Source organism: Solea senegalensis, linkage group LG16, assembly GCF_019176455.1.
Source record: "Solea senegalensis isolate Sse05_10M linkage group LG16, IFAPA_SoseM_1, whole genome shotgun sequence".
NCBI classification, from domain to species: domain Eukaryota; kingdom Metazoa; phylum Chordata; class Actinopteri; order Pleuronectiformes; family Soleidae; genus Solea; species Solea senegalensis.
The window spans coordinates 3,299,454-3,319,441 of NC_058036.1; the positions used below are offsets into that span (position 1 = coordinate 3,299,454).

Consider the following 19,988-nt stretch of genomic DNA (forward strand, 5'->3'; position numbering starts at 1 on the left):
ATCATGATGTCGTAATAAAGATATTCGAGAGTCACAAAGTAAAAGGGCTTGTTTTCGACACGGAATGATGTATAATTCACAACATTTATGATGCAAACAAACCTATTAATATCAAGTAAATAATAATAACACCGACAACTGTAAGGTAGGTAGGTCAGTAGGATGGATGATGGATGAATAGGTAGGTAGGTAGGTAGGTAAGTAGGTTAGATGGATGGATAGGTAGGTAGGTAAGTAGGTTAGATGGATGGATAGGTAGGTAGGTAGGTAGGTTAGATGGATGGATGGATGGATTGGTAGGATGATGGATGGATGGGTAGGTAGGTAGATTAGATGGATGGTGATGGATAGGTAGGTAGATTAGATGGATGATGGATGGATGGATAGGTAGGTAGGTAGGTAGATTAGATGGATGGTGATGATAATAGGTAGGTAGGTGGTAGGTAGATTACATGGATGATGATGGATAGTAGGTAGATTAGATGGATGATGGATAGATAGGTAGGTAGGTAGGTAGGTTAGATGGATGGATGGATTGGTAGGATGATGGATGGATGGGTAGGTAGGTAGGTAGGTAGGAAGGTAGGTTAGATGGATGATGATTGGATGGATGGGTGGGTAGGTAGGTAGGTAGGAGGTAGGTTAGATGGATGATGATGGATGGGTAGGATGATGGATGGATTGGTAGGATGGATGGATTGGTAGGATGATGGATGGATAGGTAGGTAGGTAGGTAGGTAGGAGGTTAGATGGATGATGGATGGTAGGTAGGTAGGTAGGTTAGATGGATGATGGATGATAGGTAGGTAGGTTAGATGGATGATGGATGGAGGTAGGTAGGTAGGTTAGATGGATGATGGATGATAGGTAGGTAGGTAGGTAGGTAGGTTAGATGGATGATAGGTAGGTAGGTTAGATGGATGATGGATGATAGGTAGGTTAGATGGATGATGGATGATAGGTAGGTAGGTAGGTAGGTAGGTAGGTTAGATGGATGATGGATGATAGGTAGGTAGGTAGGTAGGTTAGATGGATGATGGTAGGTAGGTAGGTAGGTAGGTTAGATGGAAAGATAGATTAGGTTGTTTTTTCTAAGCATGAACTGAGTCACAGAAGGCACCAAGTCACAACTTTTTCATCTCCGTGCTGCTGATCCTGCGTGCCGAAGTTCTGACACAGGGAACATTCACACGTTATGACTCCTTGTTTCGTTTCTCTGATGGAGCCGTTAAATCGTTGGAAAGCAGACCAGCAAACACCTTTAATTTGTTTAATGAAGCCATGGTGGCGCTCTGATGAAGTGATGATGAGGACACAGATGGCCGATGATAGGTGATAATGCACAAACCTCTTTTTTCTGAGCGTGTGTGCATGAGATGAACAAACGTGAAACACTGAATAAATTTTTACTAAACAGTTAAAGTTTGTCTTTGTCTGTGCCGAAAAACAATTTGACATACGACACGTGGCGCCTCCTTGGCAACAACAAGGAGAACAGAATACAGAAGTGGCAAATTAAGAAAGTGTCAGAGTTGCCACTGCTCAGACCGCCCCGCTCTCTATTTATGCGTCTTTTCCTCCTCGTACTCCCTCCTTCACACACTCTTCCAACATCTTGACACACGGCGTTCATGGCGTGTGAGTGTTGCGTAACCTCTATATTTCAAGCCCCAAAAAAACACTTTTCGCTGAAAAATAATTTGCCGATTGTGCAGAAAGTCACAGGCTTTTCAGTGAGGGTGCCAAGTTTGGAAGGACTCTGTGTCTGTGTTGTGTGCAAAGTAATGATTTCATAATGTAGGCAGCAGCCACTTACGTATGGATGCAGATCAATATGAGATATGAGATGCATTGTGGTGTTTTTCCTAAATCCCACTAAGATCAATCACTCTAAATCACCAGTCAAGACAGATGGACCATTACTGAAGAGTGGACGTCTACACATGGTTGTTTTTTTTCTTGTTTGTTTGTTTCATTTTGAGCAGACTTGATGATTGTCGTGGCGTCTTTACGGGTCTTAACAAAAAATCAATCAATCAGGCCAGATAAAATGTGAAAAACTTTGTTTTGGCTTGCGCGGAGTGAGCAGAACACTCTGAATTGCAGAGAAGGAAGAAACAAACTTAAGAGTTAATTTACCAAGACACTTACCGCACAACGCTCTTGGAAATATGTCAAATTCACCCGCGCAGTTCTGGCACGTGCTTTGTGAAGGTTACACCCTGCCAAGATACAAAGGTATAAAGATTTAACCATCAAGAATATATGGTGTAAAAAGTACAATGTTTCCCTTTGGGTACCCTTAGAATGATCAATGGTCAGTTTTCTTGGCCAGAACCTTGTTATTAGTTCCCTATGAAGCACCAAGACCTCTAAGAGTGTTCTAAGCGTTCAGTTATTCTGCTCATCACCTGTGGAACAAACTTCCTGAACACCTGAGGTCTGTGCACACTGTCAGTTCATTTAAATCTGGCCTGAAAACATGATTATTTACTGCAGCTTTTTCTTAAATCCTTAAATAATCATCTAAGTTATCAATTAATTACAACAAACATTTGAAATGAAACTAATAGGCATTTATCCAACTTTTTTCCCTTTCTGGCGACAAGGACGCTGATTCGCCGGTTTCCTGCAAAAGTGCAAGTGAAATTACCGTAATAACCACATGTTGGCTTTCATAAACCGTCAGAATTTGCGTAATAACGGTGATGCACATTTTCACTGTCTTGCTTTTATTCTGTGGTTTTCCCTCGTGTACTTTGAGTTGCCTTGTGTATAAATAGTGCTACACAAATAAACCTGCCTCGCCTTTTGTCATCACAGACAATCGCGCATGTTAAAATCTCCCGCTTTGTGGCTGACAATTAAATAATTACCATGAAGGATGTGGATCGCACTGCTGCAACACATGCGGCGTTTGAGTCAAAAACACGTCCCCATTAAAGACGCTGCCACGAAACAGACACTTAATATTGAATTACATACACATTAACTCGTCTTGTTTGGAAGACGTGCCGCTCGCACTGTTCTGTCGCTGCGTGAACGAGCTCGTGGAAATTATATATTCTATCAATGGCTTTTTGAATCGGCTTCAAGTGTGGCATAATTAGCTGGCTGACTCTGCGGCCGCCTCTGTTCAGCCAGAACTGGAGGCACTGGCATTGTGTGCAGTGCATTGCATTGTTGTCCCATGGTGTTTCACTGCCAAATGTCATGTATTTTCCACAACAAGATACATGTAATTTGGGAGGTAGCTCCTCTGGGAGTGCATAGTGGAAATAATTGTGCAGCTGCACAGGACTCTTAAAGGGAAAGTGTGGTCGCACGACGAGGTATTGACACACTGTCAACTCAGAGTTTGCCGAACACACAGCACGCTGCTGTTTTTACTGACGCGGCCAGGGACTTTAACACTCACTGACAACTGTCACTGACAACAACATGGCTCGCTGACAGGAGGGAGAACTACGGTGGCCCGACAGGGGCAAACGCACCACAGCGACCCGAAGACACACGCAGAAGGACCTGTGGGGGGGCGCTGTCGTGCAGCTCTACGACCAGGCATCACGATACATTCTTACTTCTAAAAGACCTGGTCATGTTGAACGAAAGGAGAACATTTTCCCCTCCTGTAACCCCACGGTTTTTATGCTCAGTGTTTTAATATGGCCGTAGCTCGCTCGAGATTTTGTGGTCAAGCGGCCGTCACATGACCATGACCAAACACAATCTATGTATCCATCCATCGTCTAGACTTCTACCGCTTTCAATCTCGGAAAATACTCAAATAGTCTGCAGAAAGTGATCGGAAGGGATTATAAAGTGTAGTTAATTGGGGTTGTTGTTGATCCACTCAAGCCTCCACACATGACTTTGGTGTTTGAAATCCTAGGTTTGGACCACCACAAATAATATATTTGTGAAATCTAGTCATAAAAATGTTATTGTTATATTTATTTGGCAAAAAACTGAATTCACCTTTTCTCTGATGAGTCAGAAATTGCCTAAGGAATGCAAGTAAATCACTATAATTTGTAATACTAACATGCTTTACTATTTTTCTTCAGTTTTTCTATGGAAAATTTGTAAATTATAAAGTTCATCACAATAATAATTATATTGTAGCATTAAAAACATAGTTTCTGTCAAAGGCTTCAATAGAAACATAAACATTGTTTTAATAATAATATCCATCTATAGCTCTATAGACATAGATATATAGATATATGGATTGTATACATATCATAATGTGTATATTAATCCAAACTATTGTTATGTTGTGAATAATGGGCGTGGTGTGGGTCCTCTAACACCTCAGACCACGTGACCAGGAGGCGCACAAAACACTCACACACTCACACACACACCGGCTGTCTGCTTGGCTCTTTACTGTAGTTCACAGTGACAGTGTGTGTGTGTGTGCGCGCGCGCCTGTGTGTGTGTGTGAGTGTGGATGTTTCACCCGGAAATCATCAAAACAACAACAACAAAAAACAACAAGTGTGATTATTACAGTGTGCGTGTGTCGGCGCAGACCGAGGACATTTACGCAGCGGTTTTTTTTCCGTGAAAGTGCGTGTTTTTGCCTCGTGGATCAGTGTCGGTGGCGAGAAAATCAAGGTAGGTTTAGAAAAAAGAAAAAAAGAATCCTTATTACTTTTAATCTCCTCCTGTTTTTCACTAGTTTTTACTCGTTTAATAATGTTATTCATGGTGGTGCGTGAAGATTATCCAGACACAAGCATTTGGAAATGAAAAAAAACAATAATTATTACATCTATATTGAATTATTGACATGGATATCTCGTGTCATGTTTAAATGATCCGACATAAAACATCGTGTTCCAAAAACTCACAACACAAAGTGCTGATTAATAATAATTAATCATTGCTGGGATCAAGAAGATTTAAAGGGCTCATTGGACAGATTTATTTGTCTTGACTCTGCTTTTCTGATGTGTAATTAATCCCTGATTTAAAAGCTTAATGACCTACTTTAATTAATAAGAAAGCCCCTGGTTGTCCTACATACTTAATGCAGTGATTTCCCCCGAGGCTGCACAGGTTTGTCATCAACTGTTCACTTTCCCACTATTGTCTGCGATGCATCTGTTGTGGAGTCAGCTGGCTCAGTGCACACATGAATACGCATCAACAACACAAAGTGCACTGTGATATTTGTCCATGTTTCCACATTGAAGAGCATTTATTCAAGTCTTTAAGGAGAGGATGTCTCTTCTTTCTTTATAGATGTCCTTCTTTGTGGCTCTCGCGCCGTTCCACCGCACACCTCTCCTCCTCTGAGCCGAGCGTCTCCTCATCTCCTCATCGACACCAGCTATGAAGTTGGCGCTGCGCAGGATAGCCGGCACCACCATGAGCACGCTGACAACAGGTGTCCAGTATCTCGGCTCCAACGACGCCAGCTACGGCGACACCTCCGTGGACTCCAGCCTGATCAAGGGCAAACTCCAGTTTGAGAAACCTCGCCTGTCCTCGGTCGGTTACCCCCTGCCGGCACTTGTCCCTGGAAATAAGGACATTTACCGGGGCCTCTCCCCTATCTTCCCCACCAACATATCAGACGTTCTGCTGGGTAATGGCACGTCTGTGGAGAGCGGAGGAGGAGCGGTACAGTGCGGGGAGAACCTTGGCGATAACATGGAGTGCTTTATGATTCTGACTCCTGGTCAGCAGCTCGCGGTGGCCATCTTAGCCCTCACCCTGGGCACGTTTACAGTGCTGGAGAACCTCATGGTGCTGTGCGTGATCCTGCACTCTCATACGCTTCGGTCCCGGCCATCCTACCACTTCATAGCCAGCCTGGCTGTCGCCGATCTCATAGGGAGCATCATTTTTGTCTACAGCTTCCTGGACTTCCACGTCCTCCACCGGAAGGACAGTCAAAATGTTTTCCTCTTCAAGTTGGCCGGCGTCATCGCCTCCTTCACCGCGTCCGTGGGGAGTCTGTTCCTCACGGCGATCGACCGGTACATCTCCATCCACAGGCCCATGGCGTACAAGCGCATCGTCACGAAGACTAAGGCCGTCATCGCCTTCACCGTGATGTGGACGATCTCCATCGTGATTGCCCTGCTGCCGCTGCTCGGCTGGAACTGCAAGCGCCTCAACTCCATCTGCTCGGACATCTTCCCCCTGATTGACGAGAATTATCTGATGTTCTGGATTGGAATGACGACCGTCTTGGTCCTGTTCATCATCTACGCGTACATGTTCATCCTCTGGAAGTCCCACCACCACGCTGTCCGCATGATGAGCCGCAGCTCCCAGAGAAGCGTGATTGTCTACACCGCAGAGGGGACCAGGGTTCAGACGATAAGGGGCGAGCAGGCGCGGATGGACCTCCGCCTGGCCAAAACCCTAGTTCTGATCCTGGTGGCCCTCATCATCTGCTGGGGCCCACTCTTGGCCATCATGGTCTACGACCTTTTCGGGAAGGTGAACGACTTCATCAAGACCGTGTTTGCCTTCTGCAGCATGCTGTGTCTGCTCAACTCCACTGTGAACCCCGTGATCTACGCCATGAGGAGCAAGGACCTGCGCAGGGCCTTCCTCAACATCTGCCACGTGTGCCGGGGAGTGACGCAGCCTCTGGACAACAGCGCCGAGAGCGACTGGAACAGCAGGAGTGCGAGAGGCACGGTGGGCGGGGCGGGGAAAGACGGAGCCGGCTGCGTTAACACCCAAGTCAAAGTAGCCCAGGTTACTGTCTCTGGAGTAACCGTGACTAATAACGCAGAGGCGGTTTGAAGAGATGCAGCTGCTCTGCTCTGGTTAACTGTGAAGTAAACATAGTGTAGAAAAAGCCCCAAGACTCCAAGTGCATTGTCCTGTGACTGTGAAACGTGCCAAAAACATGAGAAACTAATCCTAATGGCAAGGTTTTTACTGCTTTAAATCTTAAATCTGTGTTATTAATGTCACGTTGTGCTATTGCTGTTGTAAAAAAACAAAACAGTTTTAGGTGGACTTGATATCATTTCGTTCAGGAAATAACAGTTTAATTTGCTCCCATTCTTTTCAACCACTGAAAACAGGTGTACTTTTGAACAGTACTTTTGTTTTTATTGTGGCAGTAAAGTAAGGTGAGGTAGCTGTTTGTATTCATGCATTACGTAAGTAAACATTTAATTAGTGATATGAAATCTGCTACTGGTGGTTTTGTAAGACCATGATATTGTGAAGTTTGATAGTTCTTCAGTGTTATTTATTTCATTATTTATTTATTTAATTATTGACTACTTTTTCTGTACAAAAACGCTGACATATAAATAGCTTTTTCGGAACTTCAGCCAGCCGGGATATTTTGACTGTAACAAAGCTGCTTATGACATGTGCTTACAAAGCTTTTGTGTGTGTGTGTGTGAATTGACACTGCCATGTTTTTGTACGGCATCTCTTGTGCCATTGTGACCCATAAAAGTGTGTACAACCGAGGACACAAGTTCAATTATTTGTATGATACTTTATTGTTTTGTTGTTGTTGTTTTTTTATAATTGTAAGCATACTTGTTTTTCAAATAAAAACATGAAACCACTCCTTTTAGAATCTGCAGCTTATTTACATGTATTTAGTATATGGAAAATGTTTATTATTTGAGGCAAAAGTATACTTCTGTAGGAGCAGGGAGTCGCCACAAGTGATATGCAGTTTAAACTTTTTTGTGCTTTAAGGCCTCCTTCTTCTTCTGTAATGTTGTATTTGCAGTGATTCTCCTTTATATGTGCAATCTATTGTTCCTTTGTGACAATAATCGGAATAAAATGAATGGACAATTTAGCATTAATTCCTTGTTTTTTTTGAGTTGTGAACACTGAAGTAATATTTCATGTGTAACACTGCCCTCCTGTGGAGGTGGCGCGTCAGCGTTTTCTCTCCGTTATTGCAGAGCCATAAAATTAGGATAGGATTAATGCGGTTGCAACTCGTCACTACTTTTATTAATTCAATCACATTAAATTTAATGCGAAATTTTCAGTATTGTCAGTATTTTCTACGCCGAAGTCCAAACTTTAAATTGTATTAACTATATTAAAGTATAGGTATGAACCCCACAATGCATCGCGGTGCGTTTCACACGTGACGTCACTAACCGGAGAAGCCGACAGCTCTGTGTCAAAAAACAAGCAGCGAAGTTGGGCTCGGCTAGCGTCGCTATCTCACGGCAGACAGTTGGCCGATCGTCGCCGCAACTTTTGCGAAGCAACTTTGAAAAGAAAGGAAGAACAAAATTGTCAAGCGCAGTAGCCACGGCCCCGACTTTTCCACCACAACGGGTAAGAAGGAGCTTTATTCACGTACGTACTTCTCCGACCGGCAGTAGCCACAGCTAACGTTAGCTTTGTTTTCTTTTTTGATTGTTGGCTAGCGAGCACAGCTAACGTTAGCTTGCTAGCGAATATTTCAAAAGCCCAGCTGCGCAGCATTCTTGTCATGCCCTGGTCTTAACTCTTAACTAATGACAGTGAATAGACTTGACTAACGGGGACAAGGACTTACAAACGCCGTCGTGTCATTCCTGTTTTGTTCCAGCATCTTGCACCGTCCCTTCCTTCTCCCTTTAACAAAATAAAGTCATGGCGTGCGGAGCCACCCTGAAGAGGACCATGGATTTTGATCCGCTGATGAGTCCCACTTCACCCAAAAGACGAAGATGCGTCCCCGTGTCCACATCCGCCTCATCCCCTAGGAAATATCTCCGCATGGAACCCTCGCCATTTGGGGAGTCCTCGTCCAGACTGAGCGCAGGTACAGAGGTTTTTTTCCGGCATGTTGCTCTGTCACTCAGTGCCGAGGCATTAGCAACATGTTGAGGGGTCAGTGTCGCACAGAAAGCCCTTAATTATGGGGCCACAATTAAGGAATAACAACTGCAAGGTCTCGGGGGATTTGCTATGTAAGCTCGGCAGTTTTCACAACTGGAAAATAATCATGTACAAGGAAAAATGATGTTCCTGTGTAACTCTTCCTGGTTGTTTTTAATAATCAGGTAGGAAACCTGATGGTTTGGACACTTAACTGTCAAGTGTAGGGCTTTAAATAAATATAAGGCTGACGATTTAAGAACATTTTAAATAAAATAAGTTTGTACTTCTGCCTACTCCTTTTCAATCGATTGCTAACTTAATCAACTATTTTAATAATCGGTTTGAGTGTTTTTTAAAATAATTGAAACACGTTTTCTGGTTTCTTTGCTCCTTATAACAAAGAAATCATTAAAACTGAGTCATTTTGGTTTGTGGACAAAACAAAGACATTTGAAAAATCTTGATCAACACTTTTCTGACATTTTATGGACAGAGCAATAACTCAATTATGAAAGTGGTTGTTAGTCGTGGCCGTAGTTAAGTGTAACGCAAAATTGTCCTGGTTTAAAACGTTGAGCAAAATCAATGGGAAACCTCGGAAGCTTAGGGACATGTATACTGCGAGGTCTATGGTGTAAAGTGCATTTTAATTGTTAAATAATTAAAGTGTAAAAGTAAATTTAACTGCCTCTTGTTGAACTCCAAGCTCCAGCTTCCGGTCTTTGTTTGTTGTTGTAATTTGTCTTGTTTCTATGTCTAACCAAAGATTTCTTTCCTAATCATGGACAATTAAGTTTAATTTAGAGCAACACAAATACAAACCAGGAAACAAGTATTCTTTTACAGTGAAACTCGACCCGCTTTTTTGTCTTGACCAGATGACTTATTTCTGTTTTTGTTTTTTCTGTGCGTGTGTGTGTTCTTTTGTCCTTCCAGAACAAATCCTCAACAGCATCAAGCAGGAGTACAAACGCATTCAAAAGCGGAAGCATCTAGACGGAGGCTACCAACAGTCAGAATGCTGCTATTCTCCAGAATCCCCATCCCACTCATCTACTATGAATGTTTCCAGCATGCCAGGTCAGCAGAGAACATAAACCCAGTCTACAGAAGAGTTCATTAGGGAAATACTGTGACATGATCATAATTTCTACATGCGCGGTGGGTCCAATGTTATTTCTATCTCAATAGGAACGTCTTCTGGGGGCGTTTCTCCGACTAGAAAAGAACAGCCGCTGTTCACCCTCAGACAAGTCGGCATGATCTGTGAACGCCTGCTGAAAGAAAGGGAAGAGAAGGTGCGGGAGGAGTACGAGGAGACGATGACCTCGAAACTGGCAGGTTTGTATATTTGTTTGCAAAGATACAAAGAAACACAGCGAACACACAGTTTAACTTCTACGGTGTTGACAAATAATAATAATAATAATGATAGGAAATTGTCGTCTTGACTTCCACACAAAGATCAAATTACAAATGTAGGTAAACCAAACTGACTTATTTTCTTCATGGAAGTATTAAATATCTTTGAAAATTCCCCGATACATTTGATTACACAAAGGATTATCAGCTCTGATATGCAGTGATCTTATTTGATAGCAACTCCATCATTTCTATATGCTTAAAAGAGAAATTGCCTGTTGTAATTAGGTTCATATCGGTATTTAGTTATTTCCAGTGGTGTTTTCAAGAGGAAAAATCATTGTGTTTTGACGTAATAGTAACTGTGATTTCCTTTTACGTTTCAGAACAATATGACACCTTTGTGAAGTTCACACACGATCAGTTAATGCGACGATTTGGGGAGCAGCCTGCCAGCTGTGAGTTTCTTTTAATTCTTCATGCCGTTAGTGTTTGAACGCTGCCCTTTTTTCTCCTTTTTTTTTTTTTTAATTTGAAGTAACAAAGTCGTGTGTTTTTGCTTCTTCTCTTTGCCGCAGACGTTTCCTGAGTGTGACACGCGGGACATCTCTGCAAGACGGCCTTTCTCTTGCTGCAAGCGATCATGTGATATTTCGGAGAAAGGACACAAAGCTCTCGTCATCGTAAAAGATTCAGTTTAGCTAGTTTAAATGAAACTTTTCTTACTGTGCCATATTTCTGTCTTTGGGCAAAGGTTTATATGAAGCTGTTGTCAGTTGCTACCACTCTGCCGTACGCAACTCGGTCCCAATGTAAAGTAACGGACCCTATCACTACCAGTGGCCTATGTTCCTCCTGCTGTACACATCTACAGTTATCTCACTTTTGTAATGATTCCCAGCATTCCAGGCTTTTGTCACTCGTTTCTCTTTGTTACTTGTAAATACATTTACCCAGCGTAGAGTTTTCAAACAGGGTTTGCTGGTCAATCTGAAAGGAGGTGGACGGAACAGTTGAAACAGAGAGAGTGTTTGCAGTTTGTCCTCTGTCTGTTGCTTTTTTTTTTCTTTTTTTTTTTTTAAATTGAGCATAACGTGGGCTGATTGTTTCCCCTTCTTTCTCCCTACCAGTGTTTTATTTATTTAGACTTTTTTGTTTTGCTGGTATCATTTTTGAAACCAATGTACTTATTGGAAAAACAATAAATCTTTAAAGAGTTCAGAATTGCTTTGGTGCATGACGGTTATTTGGGGTCACCTGTGCTTGAGTGAAGCCATATTTTGGTTTCTCTAAAGTGGGGGTAGCTCACAAGCTTTCTGATTACAATGACGGTCGTCCCAATCATAGATTATGGTGATGTAATTTACAGATCTGCTCCTAAAACCCTCTATAAACTGGATATCACTTACCACGCCACCTTTCGCTTCGTTTCTGGGATTCCCTTTAACAGTCACCACTGCAGATTATATTCCCAGGTCAACTGGCACCCTCTCTTCATTCTCGCCGACAAACACATTGGTTTCTGTTAATTAATAAAACTTTAATTGGTAAAACTCAATCTTATCTTCACTTGTCAGTTTTCTGCTGCATATGACTCGTGAATCTTCGGCAACAGACCGTTCCGCTTTCTTCTTTCAAAAATGTAGTGAGGGCAACAATTTGTGACTGTTGCACCTGCTTTAACCATTTTTATTCAACATGCGACTGTTATGCATCGTTTTTGTTGTTTTCGGGCTGTTCATGTGCTCGCTCGTTGTGCTGACTCTTGCCCAGGTCTTCATCGTAAATGAGAATTGGTTCTCAACTGAGGTAAAATAAATAAAAGAAATGTAGTTTTGTTTTCAGTAAACCAACTATATTGCCAAGTCCCTCTTCATGTTTGCAAGATACAACATTTTCACCCTTCTTTTTTAGAAAAAAAACCACATATAGAAATAGAAATGTGCGTCGCATACTGTCAAATACTTTATTAGACAATTAAAGATCCAAAGTGCCCCTTCTGTCTCTGAGCGCACCTGTCAGCAGCCGCCCCAGGTGAGCCGAGCCACGTGGTCCGTTTTCTGCTTGGTCGACTTGATGAAGCCCAGGAACTCGAGCTCAGACACGGCTCGAATGAAACGAGCGCTAAAGAGACAAAGCTGAGGAACCAAGAACGTCTCAAACGTGGACAAAAATATCCAAACTGCACTGGGTTTTTTTATGTCCCAACAACAAATTTACCTCGTCCAGGTTTTCGTTTTTATTTCATTTTGACTTATTGTTTTTAATTAGTTTCTAGAGCGGGTTCTGCTTGTTTTTATTAGCTGCGATTACTTTTAGTGTTAGTTTTTTGTAATATGGCGTAAACAAGATGTAAAAAGGCCTAAATAAGTAGTGTGTGTGTGTGTCATAAAAACCCCAACAAAAGACGGCATTTTAGGCTAAACAAGGAGTCTCCAATAATCATAGATTGGATAGAAACAGTACAGGACATTTATACAACGGAACGATTGACCTTTTCCCTGAGACATGCGGCTAAGTAGCGTGAATATTTCTGGGAAAACTGGAGATACAACCTTCTGTGAATCTCAAAATGTTTTGCCTGACCTGAGGTGACCCTGTCTGTTGTTCATTTGTTTGTCTGTTTTGCTATTTACTATCTTTTCATGTTGTAAAAAAAAATAAATAAATGATAAAAAAGGATGCCATAATAATAATAATAATAATAATAATAATAAATACATCACATTGTTTGTGAGCCAGGAGTCTCAGGAGCAATAAACCGAGAGGTATGACGTTTTTTCAGTTTTCGTTAACTACAATAACATTAATCAAGGTTTCTATTATTTTCAGAGCGACCTCGTTACCAGGTTCCATTATGATTGTGGAAGGATACTGTTTGACTTCGTCCACTTTCCCAAACTCATCAGACTCTTGATCTTTGCCCTCAGCGGCAGAAACCACGGTGGCGTAGGCCTGAAAAACAACACACACACAAACACGTCCTCATTTTTGATCAATAATATGACACGCGCTGATTTTCAGGATCAATTCCACAGGAAAAGGTAAAGTTGAAAGGTTACAAACACAAACATCACAATCCTCCCTGAGAGAAGTTAGCTGTGTGTGTGTGTGTGTGTGTGAACTCACCTCCAGCCAGTCATAGAGGTTGATCAGCCTGCCGCACTCCAGGTGGAGCTTGTACGCGATGCAGATGTCAGGAGCGGCGTTCGAGACGGACCCGTCCTCCGTCTTCAGGTTGTCATTCTGAGAGAGACAACAATGCATCTCACGCACTTTTATAAAAAAACAAAAAACACACACACTTGATGAGGTGCGACATACCTGAATATAATAGTAGGGACTGCTGAGAGCGGATTGAATGGAGGTACGAGGCGTAGCGTTGAGGTGGCGCCTCACGGTGGCAGACGAGCTGAAGTAGCAGACTTCGTTCAGTGTCTGAGACTCCGGGGGAGACAAGTGGCTCCTGGTTGAGAGAGAGAGAAGTTTTTGTTATTGTTTATTGCACAAAACTCCATCACAGTTTCAGCGGAGCAGAAAGGCGATTAGTTTCACCTCACTAATCCGTCGATAAACTCCAGCGCCTCGTTTCGCAGGACCTCAAACGGACTCCGTTTCTTGGATCTCAGCGACTCGTTCATCTCCAGCAGCGTCTGAGAGACATGAGAAGTGCAATTTATATACATATATATACAGATATATATAAACACAGTGTTATAAAACATCAGTGAGAGAAAACACACTGGTGAGAGTTACCTTCTGCAACTGGAAGAGATCGGTTTTCTTTTGAAGGTTCTTCACTGGAGAGGTGATGCTCTCCACAACCGTGGGGACAGTTTCTACAGCTGCTGCTGCTGCTGCGAAGAACAGAACAAGACAATTGAAGATAATCAACTACAATTATCTAGTTATACATACAGTCATTCCTAATTTGTCCCCTGGGGTCGTATTTTTATTAGCTCCCCCTTTAGTTTCAGGAATACTACACGTGTAATACTACTTGCACAGCTATGTTCCTAGATAGACAGATACGTCGATTAATGCCCGACTACTTACTATCCAGCTGCTTAAATTTGGCGAGGAGCTCCTCCAGCTGGACAAAAGCGGCATTCATCTTCTTTGACTTGACCGTCTGCAGATTCTCTGCACACCTCTGGAGCAGAGCGATCAGCTCATCTTTCGCCAGCATCCTGGAAGCACGAACACCGAGAACAAGGGAGGATGTTAACTGAATCTCGGTCCGGTCTGGGCATCAAACTCTAATGTTTTACCATTATCATGCAATGACCACAAAACCCATTTTTTGTTGTGTTTTCTGCTGGATTATCACACATACATGAATCACTGAGGCTTACTTCAGAAGCTTCATGGCTGACTGGTAATCCTCATTCTCCCAGACGTTCTTCTCGAGGCAAATTAAATGGAGCTCCCTGATCTGCAGCACAAATATGACTTCAGTGTCACATAAGCACGTGATTCAACACCTTGTTTTGGTTATTTCTGACATAAAAAAAAAAGGCGAGTTCTTGCCTGTTTTCCAAGAGGATACCGCGGTAACGTCGAGGTCAGGGTGTGGAGACACCTCAGGACGGGGTAATAGTTCTTGTGGTATTTGTGAAGGTCCTTCATCAGCTTCTGACACACCTCCTAAAAAACAAAACAAGTCAGCTCAGGTGTCCATCTGGTGCCTCTGGTGCAGAGATAAAAACAAATATGTACCTTTAAATGACCGTCATCCTGCAGCAGGTTGACCTGCTCCTGCTGTTCCTGTTTCTCAACATACCTGGGAAAAAACATTTGAAATGGTAAAAAAACCCACAAACTATGACACACACTAACCCACTGCGTGGGTAAAAGTGCATATTTAAAATGTTTTGATGCTAATTAAGAAGGTGTGTGATGATTCTGACAAGTTGTGAAGAAGTCATTGCACATTTTTTAGGTTAAAAAACAAAAAACCTGATTGTGTTTGGTACCTCTTGAATGACGGCAGCTTTCTGACTCTCTCCACGTTTGCGTGACTGAGCTGCATCAAGTTGAGCCGCGCCTCCTTCTTCTTACAACACAAAACACTGAGCGGCTGCGAGTGAAAATGCTCCAGCAGAGCCAACTGCACACGGTCAGAGCAGACACACACACACACACACACACACACGTGTGAGACACATCCTCGGACAAGTCGACAACTACAGGATTTAGTCCCGACTTTTGAGTTAGCTTTGATTCGTTTTGAGAGTGGGTTTGCTTCGTTCATTTTGTCGTCGTAAATGCTTAGAGTATTTGCTTTGGTGCAAGATGCAAAAAGGTCATAGTAAGTATTGTGTGTCACACAAACACAACAAAAGATGACATTTTAAAAATGTACGTAGACAAACGAACAAGAAGTTAGACTGAAAATGTGCATCATAGTGCTGGGGTTGGATGCAGTTAGTGTGAAAAGTAACAGGCACAGTAACAGACTAAAGACATGAACATAACATAAATAATAATAAATAACCCTGATGAGACACACCTACTAACAACATAATGATCATATTAACCCAAAAGGATTATGTATGAAATAAATTTACAACGACAAAAAACGAAGCACGTTTTTGCAGTCAGTTATCTAGTTTTTTTATTTTTATTTTAACAACCGTGCTCCGTACCTGAATGCCCTTGATGAAGTTCCTCACGGAGAAGTCGTGATAGAGGAAGATGCTGATCAGCACTTGCATCACTCTGCCGCTGAGCTTGAAGGGGAAGTTGTGCGTCAGAATCAACTGGACACAGACGTAAGGAAAACAAAAAAGAAATGCATGTAACTGTATGACTTGGAGGGACACAATTAAAATGACTAAGAATCACCTCAAATTAAAAGTAGAGTCTTAAATAATAGTGTTTTATTTCACAACACACAATAATATATGTCAGTGGTTCTCAAATATGCCGATTTAAGTCAGGTACAAACATTTCCCAGGAGGCAGATTTCTTTCAAATGTTATAACATTTGTGTTCCAACTCTGTGTGTGAGAAACTACCTTGTCTATAACGGTGGCCAGGTGCTGAGTGCAGGACAGAGACTGAAAGAGTTGTATGCACAGCAGCGAGGACACCGAGTGCGGCAGCATGTGCTGGACGGTGCTGGGCGACGTGGCGATGCCGAAGATGAACATCAACGGGAGACGCTGGACGTACAGACTGAGGAACAGAGTTGAGTTCATGGAGAGACGGTGTTTCAACTTCACAGAACAGAATCACAGTAAATGTAATGTAGTAATGTTTCCTCAGGACAGAGTAATGTACAACGACATGAATCGACTAATCTCTTTAATCTCTTTGACTGGTTTCATTCCTTAAAAAAAAACAACAGTCAAGTTCTACCACTTTCTAAAAGGAATCCATTTCTTAGAGGGAGAGGTCCTGCCTGTATCTCGGGGTGTCATTCACAAGTGAGGGAAGGATGGAGCGGGGTACTGACAGGCGTATCGGGGCTCAGTCGGTCTTTTGTGGTAAAAAAAAGGGAGCTAAGCCGAAAGTCAAAGCTCTCCTTTCACCTGTTTGATCCACGTGCCAACCCTCACCTGTGGGCATGCACTCTGAGTTTTTAATGACCGAAAGAACGAGATTACGAATACAGGCGGCCGAAATGAGCTTCATAAAACACCTAATCAATCAATTCACCAAGAAAATAAACATTTATCATACTAAAAGGTGTCATTAGTGATGGACTTTCTTGACATTACACTACAGGAAGCAAGACGACTTAATTCACTGCTATTTTAGTGTCATTGTCATTATGTTTCCAGTGGCTATAATAAAATAAAATGTTTTCATTAAAATAAAATGAAAAGCAGTGACATCGAGGTGGTTACCTGCAGATGAGTATGAAGTTTTGAAGAACTCTTGGATTAAAAGCCTCCAAGTCCTTGAATATAATCACCACGGGAGGCTGTTGTTGCTCATCTTTGGCGGGAGAAGTACGCTTTTTTCCAGGAGTACCAGTGCTGGATTTCTTAAAACACACACACCATTAGTTTTATTGTTTTCAGGTGAGCAAACGTATTGTATTTTGGCAAAACTTGACAGAAATGCTCTCAGCAGCTAAATCACTGGGGTCAAGGGTCATAGAGACTTAGAGATCAGGTGGTTAAAAATGTTTATTTTGCTCCCAAGCAGAACAATAAGGTACTCAAAATCTTTCATACCCTCAGCTATCAGACAACTAAAATTGGATTGGAGTAAATTATACACATTTTAACAAAATTTGGTAATATTTGGGTCAATTTTACTACTTTTTACTAAATTAGGTCATCTTTGGGGTCAATTTCACTAATTTTAGTAACCTTATTTATTCATTTTCTTCTTATTCTCCCTTCTTTCTTATGCCCCTGTTGTCTTACACCCAGTGCCTGATCTGCTGTATGTCTATATGAACTGATGATGATTGTGTATGGGAAGCTACAGATGAATAAAGTTTTCTGAATCTGAATCTGTAAGCCAGCTACACGGCTCAGCCTCACCTTTGTTTTTGCGTCGTACCAGTCACAGAGTGTACCGAGGGAGCAGTGTGCGCTCTTGTGCAGCTGCTCAGCCTCCTCCTCCTCTTCTTCATCATCCACGACAACAACAGCACCCGTTAACCTCTCCAGCACTCTCTTCATCAAGTGCTTCAGTGCTGTGATGTGAAGTGACAAAAACAGAAAAACACACTTGGAAAAACCCTTTGAAAAAAATGTTGCTTTAAATTCTTAACTTCAAAATCCAGCTCTGAGGACGAGGTAGCGCCTTACTTCCACACTCTTTGGCCTGCACAGAAGCCACATAAGGAGTGACGGACTGCTGGAGCAGCTCAGACAGACTCTGGAAGGTCATGTCATGATCGGGGACATTTACACCTACAGAGCACATGGTAGGGAAAAATAATCAGACTGAAATATACCAGATCAGGCTTAAAGAAAAACCTCGAATCCATGAAAAATGTTCTAAAACGGCTGAATTTTGCAATGAGAGTCAATGAGCGTCTGTTTACCGAGTACGAGCGCTGCCGTGGGAATCTCACTGGCTCTCATCTTTGACGCCCAGTCGCCGTGTTGACGCGTGGAGGAGCACTTCCTGGTTAAATCCAACAAGCTGTCCAGAACGTTCCTGTTGAGTTCATCCTGTAAAATCTGACACAAAGACGAGTGTGCTGTGATGTTAAAAACGAGATAAAGCCGTGAACAGATTCCTTAAGATATCGAAAACTTAAACTGACATAGATTTTATTTGATAACTATTTTGTTAAGGGGCTAGAATCTACTTTTCCGTGTTTGTAAGCCACTCACTCTCCCACACCAAAGTCCATAGAGAAATTCAGCGTTTTTAACATCACAGCACATAAGAGTTGTTGATCCACTGCTGCCTCCGTCAGTAAGTTCAAATGTCTTATTTGAGAACATGTTCTTAAGATATCGTAGACTTAAATTGACTCACTCTATTAGGGGAGTGTTTTGTTAGCCATGTTTGAGCGTCTGTGTCAAAAACCCCTTTAAATTATGATCAATGATAAAGACAGTTGGATAGAGATGAAATATTTATGAATTAGTTCCCTCAGAAAACTCTACAATCATTGTGCTGTATTACTGAATTATAGAGGTCTATTTATACAAACTATGTTTGTATAAATTTAGTTGGACAATAATATGCATTTTACATTTTAATATCTGTGTATCTTAACTCGAGTGACAGGCTTTGAGAAAAAAATACTACATCATATTTCCCGAGATCATTAAACAGGCTGTGAAATGTTCATCAAATTCAATAATTCCATAACACAACGACATTTTCTTTGAGTATATTCACCTCTGTGTCTGTTTTGATTCTGTCCCACAGATGCTGACAGAGTTGAAAACGCACGTCACTGTTTTCAGCATCTTCACATCCGTCCGTGAAGTAGTCCTCTGTCACAAATAAGCAGAACAATTATATCGAGATATATATATCTATATGTAGAGAGAGATATATATTCACACACACACACGTATGTATACACATACACTATATCTGAAATAAGAGGCTCGACAGAGACTGTTAGACAGTTCTCCATTACGTAAACTCACCCAGAGTGAGCGACCTTTTCTTCTTAGCGGTTGGCTTAAAAACAAAACAGCCCTGAAAGAAGCACGAGCGAAACGTCACTAACAATGATTATACACAAATCAAAACGGGTTAAACTTCGCCAATAGTGATATTTACGAAGTTACGAAATTTAAAAACACCACATTACCTTTGACACGGATGAAGTCGACATCTCATGAAACAGACACGTCCGCTTTAAGTTTGTATTTTTGCACTGAAAACTTTACATTTTAATAAATTCTATTTAATAATACGAAAGACAGCGACGCAGCCACTTCCCGCCAATATGACGTGCCCGGAAAAGGTGGTGTTCAGCTGCAACTGGTCATTTCCGGTGTGTTCACATTATTTCTGTTGAACGTGATAACAAAACTATACACTGCGTGTCAAAGCCTAAATTGAAATGTTAAATTAAAAAAACAACACGTTGGAACCGTTAATTTATTTCCTAAGTCGAATTACTGTTGTTTTAATCGCAGTAGAACATTTTAATTTATTTTTGTGTTCTTGAACACAACTCACTCCTTAATAAACAGGACAACAAAGAGTTATAAAATTGTTAAAATAGTGTCACGCCTCCGTTTATTTATTGTAATGTTTCATATTCAGCTTCTCCATTCAATAATTTACTTATATGTATGAATATAATGTATACTTCATCCTACAGGCCTTTAATTTAAGCCGTTTGATATTAAATG

The 19,988-nt window shown here is 41.7% G+C and overlaps 4 protein-coding genes across 7 annotated transcripts in view; 2 read left to right on the plus strand and 2 right to left on the minus strand.

Moving 5' to 3' along the window:
* Window positions 1–11,773, minus strand: part of LOC122783018 (peptidase M20 domain-containing protein 2-like) — a 44,586-nt gene extending 32,813 nt beyond the window's left edge. The window contains exons 1-2 of one of the 3 annotated variants that reach the window (XM_044047649.1): window positions 8,522–8,581; window positions 2,152–2,222 (exon numbers count right to left, since the gene is read on the minus strand). The gene's annotated coding sequence lies outside the window, so the exon portion shown is untranslated. Of the gene's footprint in view, window positions 1–2,151; window positions 2,223–5,032; window positions 5,241–8,521; window positions 8,582–11,600 lie in introns of those variants that run through there. The other 2 variants (XM_044047650.1, XM_044047651.1) reach the window with 2 other exon arrangements.
* Window positions 4,451–7,808, plus strand: LOC122783017 (cannabinoid receptor type 1B-like). The gene is made up of 2 exons (XM_044047648.1): window positions 4,451–4,620; window positions 5,251–7,808. The coding sequence occupies exon 2, from the start codon at window positions 5,341–5,343 to the stop codon at window positions 6,769–6,771; it is 1,431 nt and encodes a 476-aa protein (XP_043903583.1). The 5' UTR covers window positions 4,451–4,620; window positions 5,251–5,340; the 3' UTR covers window positions 6,772–7,808.
* Window positions 8,599–11,415, plus strand: LOC122783019 (akirin-2-like). The gene is made up of 5 exons (XM_044047652.1): window positions 8,599–8,770; window positions 9,766–9,909; window positions 10,021–10,170; window positions 10,578–10,649; window positions 10,770–11,415. The coding sequence occupies exons 1-5, from the start codon at window positions 8,599–8,601 to the stop codon at window positions 10,778–10,780; spliced, it is 549 nt and encodes a 182-aa protein (XP_043903587.1). The 3' UTR covers window positions 10,781–11,415.
* A 359-nt stretch (window positions 11,774–12,132) lies between the features above and the next one.
* Window positions 12,133–19,612, minus strand: orc3 (origin recognition complex, subunit 3). Of its 2 annotated transcripts, none has more exons than XM_044047654.1 (20): window positions 19,439–19,612; window positions 19,272–19,323; window positions 19,015–19,112; window positions 18,203–18,341; window positions 17,964–18,068; window positions 17,694–17,848; window positions 17,046–17,185; window positions 16,212–16,371; window positions 15,840–15,953; window positions 15,168–15,301; window positions 14,911–14,974; window positions 14,722–14,838; window positions 14,547–14,626; window positions 14,248–14,381; window positions 13,948–14,045; window positions 13,747–13,844; window positions 13,516–13,657; window positions 13,321–13,437; window positions 13,067–13,146; window positions 12,133–12,315 (listed from the first exon to the last, which is right to left on the minus strand). In XM_044047654.1, exons 1-20 carry the CDS (start codon window positions 19,460–19,462, stop codon window positions 12,210–12,212), a joined length of 2,157 nt encoding a protein of 718 aa, XP_043903589.1. In that variant the 5' UTR covers window positions 19,463–19,612; the 3' UTR covers window positions 12,133–12,209. The 2 variants fall into 2 exon arrangements, with proteins under 2 accessions (XP_043903589.1, XP_043903588.1); XM_044047653.1 differs by having other exon boundaries at window positions 13,948–14,048.
* Window positions 19,613–19,988: the final 376 nt, after the last annotated feature.